The sequence below is a fragment of the Centroberyx gerrardi genome, chromosome 22, assembly GCF_048128805.1.
Source record: "Centroberyx gerrardi isolate f3 chromosome 22, fCenGer3.hap1.cur.20231027, whole genome shotgun sequence".
NCBI lineage: Eukaryota > Metazoa > Chordata > Actinopteri > Beryciformes > Berycidae > Centroberyx > Centroberyx gerrardi.
The window spans coordinates 1,858,514-1,868,513 of record NC_136018.1 but is presented as its reverse complement, the minus strand read 5'-3'; the positions used below and the strand labels follow the sequence as shown (position 1 = coordinate 1,868,513).

The 10,000-nt window shown below is 44.9% G+C and overlaps 1 protein-coding gene across 1 annotated transcript in view; it reads left to right on the top strand.

The window, feature by feature from the left end:
• Positions 1–10,000, top strand: part of LOC139917378 (coagulation factor XIII A chain-like) — a 17,978-nt gene that overhangs the window by 2,348 nt on the left and 5,630 nt on the right. Inside the window, exons 4-10 of the mRNA XM_078291521.1 lie at positions 3,528–3,775; positions 4,700–4,816; positions 5,031–5,138; positions 5,588–5,762; positions 7,866–8,004; positions 9,071–9,174; positions 9,256–9,344. Coding sequence (XP_078147647.1) covers positions 3,528–3,775; positions 4,700–4,816; positions 5,031–5,138; positions 5,588–5,762; positions 7,866–8,004; positions 9,071–9,174; positions 9,256–9,344 — 980 coding nt within the window. The remainder of the gene's footprint in view (positions 1–3,527; positions 3,776–4,699; positions 4,817–5,030; positions 5,139–5,587; positions 5,763–7,865; positions 8,005–9,070; positions 9,175–9,255; positions 9,345–10,000) is intronic.

The following is a 10,000-nucleotide window of genomic DNA, read 5'->3' as shown; positions in this document are numbered from 1 at the left end:
CAACCGGATCTCTGATTGGCCACTTTGAATCAGATCCTGGTTCTGATTGGAGAGTTTGAATGGCTATTTTAAAACAGCCAATCACAGACAAACTGACCAGCTTTACTTCCTGATTTGAAGATCAGTTCTCCATTGTCTCTCTCCTTCTCCAGTCTTTAATGTTGTGTATTTGACTGCTTGGAATTATGGGATTAACAAATAGTGACTTCTTCTACTGTTGCATTTATTGTGTGGATTTATAATCAATCCAACAGATCAGTACATCAATCAAATGCAGTTGTTGAGTATCTTCTTACTGTCTTTTCTTCATTCAGTCTCACTTTTCCATTCAGTTTCCTCTCACATCATTTCATTTCCCTGTTTCCCAGAGGAGTCTCTCTTGATTGGTTCCCGTCTGTTGGGGTAACACGTCCGGGGGCGTGGCTTCTGTCACGGAGCGCGCTCTGTGGCTGCGGCTCGGCCCACCGGAGTCCAACAGTGAGCCGCTCCCCGATTAACCAATTAGCTGATGAAGAGACGCTCGTTAAGAGTCGCCCGCCGAACAATTAGTCGACCGTCAGTTCGTTAGGCAGCCTCACACTCGTTTGCCTGGCTAATTAGTACACGCTCCCTACGGCTCTGTCATTAGAAGTAAACACACACACACACACACACACTAGTACATACACACACACACACACCAAGCATCTCAGTCAAAACAAGATGAGCAGTTTTGGCCTCAGCTCAATAAATGAATGAGAAAATTAACGAAAATAAAAATTGAACAAGCTAAACTTTTAACTGAAGTCTTTCAGTAACATCGTTAAACAAAATCATTGTTACAAGTGTATGAAATTTTTACCATACGTTTCACAAAGTAACACACACACTTTCATTGCATATGACTAATTCTACGGCAAGTCTACAGTAAATTCACTCCAGTCTCAGCTAAATGTCCAAAATATAAAACAGTTTTATAAAGGTCATCAGTGGTTATGTCTTTCCTTTTGTGGATTTTATGCATTTATGCAGGTTTTAGCTTGAAGACGAGGCATTTATGCGGTTTATCCACAGGGGTTTGAAATATAATTTTGAAATACAGTATGTAATACTTCAGCTGAAGTTAAAACTTGAAAATCCTACAACTGGAGTTACGAGGTTTGAAGCGATATGAAGAGCTTCATTCCAAAATAAGACTTCTGTCATTTGAAAATTGAGTCTGACAAAATGATTATGTTCATTATTCATGTTATTAGTTATCTATAGATATTATAGATCTGATTGAATATGATACAAGTTAATAGCTACCTAAAGACCATTATCTACAAAGTAATAACATTGTAGAAGTTCATCATCTGTATATTTTTAAGGATAGGGAAATGAACATATTTTTTATTCAAAATGGATGTGAAATGTTGTGATCCAAGTCTTCATATGTTGTTGTTTTTAATAGAGTCACACTGCTGCAGCACAGTGAACCTGTTTGGGGCGATCCCTTAACAGTTGCTGTGTGTGCGTGTGTGTGTGTGTGTGTGTGTGTGTGTGTGTGTGTGCTGTGTATGGTGTGTGTGTGTGTGTGAGAGAGAGAGAGAGAGAAACAGAGCTAATTGGAAGCTCGTTAAGCAGCTCGACTGCCTGCATCGAGGGAGTTTTTTGATGACTCAATCATTAATTAACTTAAAGTTGTATCTCATTTTTATTCTTATAGTTTCCCTCCTCTCTTCTGCTCTCCTCTCCTCTCCTCTGCTCTTCCTCGTCTCCTCCTCCCCTCTCTCCTCTCCTTCTCTCCTCTCCTCCTCCTCTCCTCTCCTCTGCTCTTCCTCTTCTCCTCCTCTCCTCTCCTCCTCTCCTCTCCTCTCCTCTGCTCTTCCTCTTCTCCTCCTCTCCTTTCTCCTCTCCTCTGCTCTTCCTCTTCTCCTCCTCTCCTCTCTCCCTCTCCTTCTCTCCTCTCCTCCTCTCCTCTCCTCTGCTCTTCCTCGCCTCCTCCTCTCCTCTCCTCCTCTCCTCTCCTCTCCTCTGCTCTTCCTCTTCTCCTCCTCTCCTCTCTCCTCTCCTTCTCTCCTCTCCTCTCCTCTCTCCTCTCCTTCTCTCCCCCTCTCCCTCTCCCCTCTCCTTCTCTCCTCTCCTCTCCCCTCTCCCCTCTCCTTCTCTCCTCTCCTCTCCTCTCCTCTCTCCTCTCCCTTCATATAAGTATTCTGAACCTAAACACTGTTAATTATTGGTTCTTCTCCTCTTCTATCATCTTTTCGTTCCTCTCTTTTCCTCTCCTCCTGTCCTGTCCTTTCCTGTCTCTCCTCTCTCTCCTCTTCTATCCTCTCCGTTCTTCTCCCTCTTCTATCTCTTTTTCTTTCCCTCTCTTTTCCTCTCCTCCTGCCTTCCTTTCCTTCCTTCTCTCCTTTCTTTCTTCTCATCCTCTCCTCTCTCCTCCTTCTCCTCTCCATTCTTCTTCTCTCCCTCTTAAAGGATGCTGAACCCAAACATCACTAATCCACTCTACTCTCCTCTCCTAACCTCTCCTCTCCATTCTTCTCCTCTCCTAACCTCTCCTCTCCTCTTCTATCCTCTCCGTTTCTTCTCCTCTTCTATCTTCTTTTTCTTTCCTCTTTTCCTCTCTCCTGTCCTGTCCTTTCCTTTCCTCTCCTCGCCTGTCCTCTCCCTCTCCTCTTCTATCCTCTCTGTTTCTTCTCCTCTTCTATCTTCTTTTTCTTTCCTCTCTTTTCCTCTCCTCCTGTCCTGTCCTTTCCTTTCCTCTCCTCGCCTGTCCTCTCCTCTCCTCTTCTATCCTCTCCGTTCTTCTCCTCTTCTATCTTCTTTTTCTTTCCTCTCTTTTCCTCTTCCTCCTGTCCTTTTCCTTTCCTTCCTCTCCTTTCTTTCTTCTCATCCTCTCCTCTCTCCTCCTTCTCCTCTCCACTTCTTCTTCTCTCCTCTTTAAAGGATGCTGAACCCAAACATCACTAATCCGCTCTACTCTCCTCTCCTCACTCTCCTCTCCTCTCCTCTTCTATCCTCTCCGTTCTTCTCCTCTTCTATCTTCTTTTTCTTTCCTCTCTTTTCCTCTCCTCCTGTCCTGTCCTTTCCTTTCCTCTCCTCGCCTGTCCTCTCCTCTCCTCTTCTATCCTCTCCATTCTTCTCCTCTTCTATCTTCTTTTTTTTCCCTCTCTTTTCCTCTCCTCCTGTCCTTTCCTTTCCTTTCCTCTCCTCACCTCCCCTCTCCACTTCTTCTTCTCTCCTCTTTAAAAGGATGCTGAACCCAAACATCACTAATCCGCTCTACTCTCCTCTCCTAACCTCTCCTCTTCTTTCCTCTCCATTCTTCTCGTCTCCTCACCTCTCCTCTTCTCTTCTATCCTCTCCGTTCTTCTCCTCTTCTATCTTCTTTTTCTTCCTCTCTTTTCCTCTCCTCCTGTCCTTTCCTTTCCTTCCTCTCCTTTCCTTCTTCTCATCCTCTCCTCTCTCCTCCTTCCCCTCTCCACTCTCTTCTTCTCTCCTCTTTAAAGGATGCTGAACCCAAACATCACTAATCATCCCCCCCCCCCCCCCCCTCCCAGGAGCCAACCCCTCGGCCAGTAAAGGCTCCATGGTGGTGGTGACGTTCGGGTCCCGTCAGGGGGGTGCGTGGGCGGGGCGTGTGGTGGAGAACGAGGGTGCGTCGGTGCTCGTGGGCGTCACCCCGACGCCCGACGCCATCGTGGGGAAGTTCCGCACCTACGTGGCGGTGGTCGCGGCGCGCGGCATGCAGCGCACCAGGAGGGACCAGAGCACCGACGTCTACGTCCTGTTCAACGCCTGGTGCCCGGTCAGTCTGCCGCCTCACCGCCTGTCTGACAGCGCTTCAGTGGAGAGTTTTAGTGTCCCTCGGTCTAAATACTGTCTCAGATAAGTTCATTACTATTCGTTTCAAATGAGAGTTTCAGCATCACATGAGGTTTAAGAAAATTTAATTAGTATTGGTTTCAATGGAGAGTTTTAGTGTCCCTCGGTCTAAGTACTGTCTCAGATGAGTTCATTACTATTCGTTTTAAATGAGTTTCAGCATCCCATGATGTTTAAGATAATTAAATTAGTATTGGTTTCAATGGAGAGTTTTAGTGTCCCGTGGTCTAAGTACTGTCTCAGATGAGTTCATTACTATTCGTTTTAAATGAGTTTCAGCATCCCATGATGTTTAAGAAAATTAAATTAGTATTGGTTTCAATGGAGAGTTTTAGTGTCCCGTGGTCTAAATGCTGTCTCGGAGAACTTCATTGATATTAGTATTGGTTTGGATTTAGAGTTTCAGTGTCCTGTGATGTTTTAAAAATGTAATTAGTATTGTTTCAATGGAGAGTTTTAGTGTCCCGTGATCTAAATGCTGTCTCAGAGAATTTCATTCATATTAATATGAAGACAGTTTGAGAGTTTGTGTCCCATGATGTTTTCAGCGGAGAGTTTTAGTGTGTCACAGTGTTTCAGGAAAAGTCCGATCATTTTTGTTTCACCAGAACTGTTGTGTCCCATGGTCTAAACACTATTTCATAAAATTTCATCAATATTAGTATTGGATTCAATGGAGTCTAGATGCAAGAGAGTCTCAGAGAATTGCATTAGTATTGGTTTTAAAGGAGAATTTTAGTGTCATGCTGTGTTTCTGATTATTACATTAGAATTGAAATACTCCCCCCCCCCCGTCTCACCCCCCGTCTCACCCCCCCCCCCCCCCCCCGTCTCACCCCCCCCAGAGGACGCTGTGTTTGTTCCTGACGAGGCGGCGAGGAGAGAGTACGTCCTCAACGACTACGGTGTCATCTACCAGGGTGAAGCCACAGCCATTTCACAGCGCAGCTGGATGTATGGACAGGTACACACGCACACACACACACACACACACACACACACCTAAAATGTATACACTAATATGCATGCATACATACGCACACACATATACACACATTCACACAAACATGCATACACAAACACAAATAAGTGCATACACATACATATTCTCTCTCTCTCTCTCTCTCTCTCTCTCTCTCTCTCTCTCTCTCTCTCTCTCTCTCTCTCTCTCTCTCCAGTTTGAGAAAGGGATCCTGGATGCCTGTATTTACATCCTGGATGTGTCTCGGATGCCGATCTACAACCGAGGAAACATCATCCAGCTGGTCAGGAAGGGATCTGCCATGGTGAGGCTGTAGTGCCAGTAAAATATAATCTGCAGTTCAGCACCAACTCCATTATCCATTATTTTAACTCTTCATGTATCTGCTGTAGCTCTACTCACACAAGATTACCTCATCCAGTGATTTGTAATAATTGCGGCATAATTTGTAATTTACACATAAAACTGCAAGATTTTGATGAATAATCATACTTGAATTGTGATATAAATTACAATACAGTATACAGACACAGATTCTTCAATATTTCTTTTTATTTTTCAGCAAATTAATAAAAAAAAGGACTGTGTGCACCCCCTCCCATCCGCCACGCCCCCCAACCTGCACGCTATTTCATTTGTTGCTTTGCTTTTCGTTAACTCCACCTACGAACTTGAGAACAGGTCTGTGAAACCCCTCCCTGATGGAATAACGCTTTAAAATCAACCCTTAACCTTTGACCCCGTCCACCTCAGCTGAACTCCCAGGACGATAACGGCGTGCTGGTGGGGAACTGGAGCGATGACTTCTCCATGGGCACCTCCCCCACGCTGTGGACCGGCAGCGTGAATATCCTGCTGAAGTACGTCAACGGCGGCGTGCCGGTGTGCTTCGCCCAGTGCTGGGTGTTCGCCGGAGTCTTCAACACCTGTAAGAGAAAAACCTGCTCGCTCCGACATGTCCAGGTTCACGTTCACATTCCGGTTCAGGATCACATGCTGCAACCCTTTAGTTTATGAAATCCTTTTAAAAACCCCATTGGAAACAAGCCTGATTCACAAGGACAGCCACAATCTAATCTAATCTGATTTTGTGTATACAGTAACAGATCTGAAGTCAGTAATTGGCACTCCTCTCCCCTTTTCTCCTTTGTCAACTACTTCCTTTCCTTTTGTCTCTCCTCACGTCTGTCCTCTCCTCCTCCTCTCCTCTTTTCTTCTTTGTCTGTTGTCCTTGCTTTCCTTTTGTCTCTCCTCACATATCTCCTCTCCTCCTCCTCTCCTCTTTTCTTCTTTGTCTGTTGTCCTTGCTTTCCTTTTGTCTCTCCTCACGTCTCTCTTCCTCTCCTCTATTCTTCCCCTCTCACCTCCTCTCCTATCTTTATTTCTCCTCTCCTCGTTTACCCTCTTCTCTCCTTTCTCCACTCCTTGCTCCTCCTCTCCTCTTCTATCCTCTCCTGTCCTCTCATCTTTTTCTTTCCTCTCTTTTCATCTCCTCCTGTCCTTTCCTTTACTTCCCCTCTTCTTCTCTCCTCCTCTCCTCCTCCCCTCTGTCATCCTCCTCTCCCCTTTTCTCCTTTGTCAACTACTTCCTTTCCTTTTGTCTCTCCTCACATATCTCCTCTCCTCCTCTCCTCTTTTCTTCTTTGTCTGTTGTCCTTCCTTTCCTTTTGTCTCTCCTCACATATCTCCTCTCCTCCTCTCCTCTTTTCTTCTTTGTCTGTTGTCCTTCCTTTCCTTTTGTCTCTCCTCACATATCTCCTCTCCTCCTCCTCTCCTCTTTTCTTCTTTGTCTGTTGTCCTTCCTTTCCTTTTGTCTCCTCACATATCTCCTCTCCTCCTCCTCTCCTCTTTTCTTCTTTGTCTGTTGTCCTTCCTTTCATTTTGTCTCTCCTTACATATCTCCTCTCCTCCTCCTCTCCTCTTTTCTTCTTTGTCTGTTGTCCTTGCTTTCCTTTTGTCTCTCCTCACGTCTCTCTTCCTCTCCTCTATTCTTCCCCTCTCACCTCCTCTCCTATCTTTATTTCTCCTCTCCTCGTTTACCCTCTTCTCTCCTTTCTCCACTCCTTGCTCCTCCTCTCCTCTTCTATCCTCTCCTGTCCTCTCATCTTTTTCTTTCCTCTCTTTTCATCTCCTCCTGTCCTTTCCTTTACTTCCCCTCTTCTTCTCTCCTCCTCTCCTCCTCCCCTCTGTCATCCTCCTCTCCCCTTTTCTCCTTTGTCAACTACTTCCTTTCCTTTTGTCTCTCCTCACATATCTCCTCTCCTCCTCTCCTCTTTTCTTCTTTGTCTGTTGTCCTTCCTTTCCTTTTGTCTCTCCTCACGTCTGTCCTCTCCTCCTCCTCTCCTCTTTTCTTCTTTGTCTGTTGTCCTTGCTTTCCTTTTGTCTCTCCTCACGTCTCTCTTCCTCTCCTCTATTCTTCTCCTCTCACCTCCTCTCCTATCTTTATTTCTCCTCTCCTCGTTTACCCTCTTCTCTCCTTTCTCCACTCCTTGCTTCCCTCTCCTCTTCTATCCTCTCCTGTCCTCTCATCTTTTTCTTTCCTCTCTTTTCATCTCCTCCTGTCCTTTCCTTTACTTCCCCTCCTCTCCTCTCCTCCTCTCCTCTGTCATCCTCCTCTCCCCTTTTCTCCTTTGTCAACTACTTCCTTTCCTTTTGTCTCTCCTCACATATCTCCTCCTCTCCTCTTCTCTCTCCTCCTCTCCTCTCCTCCTCTCCCCCTCTCTTCTTCTCTCTCCTCTCCTTTCCTCCTCTCTCTCCTTAGTCTCTTTTTGACTTCTTTCCGCTCTACTCTCCTCTCCTAACCTCTCCTCTCCTCTTCTATCCTCTCTGTTCTTCCATCATCTTTTTTTTCAAGTGTGTTAAAACAACAATTCAGCAGAAAATATATTTTTTTTTACCTCTTTTTCTCCCTTAATTCACATGATCTCAAACACACAATCATAAACCTACTTTTACCACCAACACACAATACACACCTGCCCTCCCAACTTTCTCCACACACACACACACACACACACACACACACACACAGTCCTGCGGTGTCTTGGGATCCCGGCGAGGGTGATCACCAACTTCAGCTCGGCTCATGACAACACAGGAAACCTGAAGACCGACCTGATCTTCAAACCCGACGGCAGTCCGGACAAACGCCACACCAGGGACTCCATCTGGTTGGTCCAAACGCCTGTCAATCATGTCTGTTGCTAAACACCTGTCAATCATGTCTGTTGTTAGGATACCCTTCTCATCTGGTGTCAGTTATGTCTGTTATTAGGAGACCGGGTCAGAAACTGGCCCATCAGCCTGTCAGTCACATCTGTTGCTAGGAGACCAGGTCAGAAACTGGCCCATCAGCCTGTCAGTCACATCTGTTGCTAGGAGACCAGGTCAGAAACTGGCCCATCAGCCTGTCAGTCAGCCTGTCAGTCATGTGTGTTGCTAGGAGACGAGCTCAGTAACTCTACATGCTTTGTCAGTCATGTCTGTTGCTAGGAAACCAGGATGGAGTTTTAGTTTCCGTACAGTTCTTAGGTGCCTTAGTGCCTTGCTGAAGGGCAACACCCTCCCACCCACCCCAACCACCAGGTGGGGGGGTGCTTCACTTGTCAGTCATATCTGTTGCTAGGAGACCTGACCAGGGGCTCCATCTGATTGGTCCATTCAGCCATACATAGATACATTTTCTTTCCATAGCACCTTTTGAAAATTACAAAAAACACTTTGTAGAACAAAAAGAAAACAAAGATATAATAATAACAGGGTTCTCTCTCTCCCTCCAAAATCACTATAATATTCCTATAATATTCCTATAGGGACTTATAGTGTGTCTGTATTGCTCAATAGTGAGTTTATAATGACCTTATTGTACTATAATATTCCTATATTATTTCTATAGGGTCTTGAAGTGTTTTTGTGGTATTCAACAGTAAGTTTCTGTTGACTTTGTAGGACTTTGTGGTATTTTTATCTGCTATAATATTCCTATAATATTCCTATAGTGTCTTATAGTGTTACTCTATAGTGACTTCACAGTTACCTCATTAAACGTCTTTAGTATTTCTATATTATTCCTATAGTATTTCTATATTGTCTCTCTCTCTCTCTCTCTCTGTGTGTGTGTCTCTCTCTCTCTCCTTCTCTCTCTCTCTCTCTGTATGTCTCTCTTTCTCTCTCTCTCTCTCTCTTTCTCTCTCTCTCTCTCTCTCTCTCTCTCTCTCTCTCTCTCTCTCTCTCTAGGAACTACCACTGCTGGAACGAGGTCTTCATGACGAGGCCTGACCTGCCGGCCGGTCTGGGAGGATGGCAGGTGGTGGACTCAACGCCGCAGGAGACCAGCGATGGTAGGATGGATGGATGGATGGATGGATAGATGGACGGATGGATGGATGGATAGATGATGAATGTGTTTGTTTTGTTTTCAGGACATTTCCGCTGCGGCCCGGCTTCGGTCGCCGCCATCAAGGAGGGTCTGCTCTGTCACCCGTTCGACGCCGGCTTCTGCTTCGCCGAGGTAAGGAGGAACCAGGAAGCTGCTCAAGGGAACATGGGTAACGCGTTGCCACGGCCGCGCTCCTGTTGATATGGACAAGTGTTGTGCAAACACAACAATACTGTGTACATACTTGATGTCACTTGCCACCAAAACGAGACAAAAGACATGGTTTCCAAGTAGGGATGGGAGGATATAAGATTTTATTGTTTATCGCGATAAAAACACTCAAGATAATTTTATCTTGGTGAATTTCCATTATCGGGATAATCGTGAATATCCTCATGAGTGACTTGAAAAAGCTGTCTAGCTCACCAACGTACAGTCCTATTGATTTTATTTTATTTAAAGAACAGACTCACACAATGTTGCTATTTTTTATTTATTTATTTATCCGTTATTTATGCAGGGGGACCTTATAATTTATGATTACCTTATTTAAGATTGTTTGATTGTTTGCATTCATTCTGCTGTCCTTGCTGTTCCTCTGTCTGTGTGATCTGAAAACAAAACAAGTTATTTATTTACTGTGCATTTACAACACATAACTAACTGAACCATGTGACTGCTTGGATATCAGGTTGATGGGTAGATTATTTTTATTAATGGATTTTTTTCTCTCATAGTGATTACCTGCTGGGTGTTGGCGAGAGTCTGAATCTGTCCTTGTTTGTTTT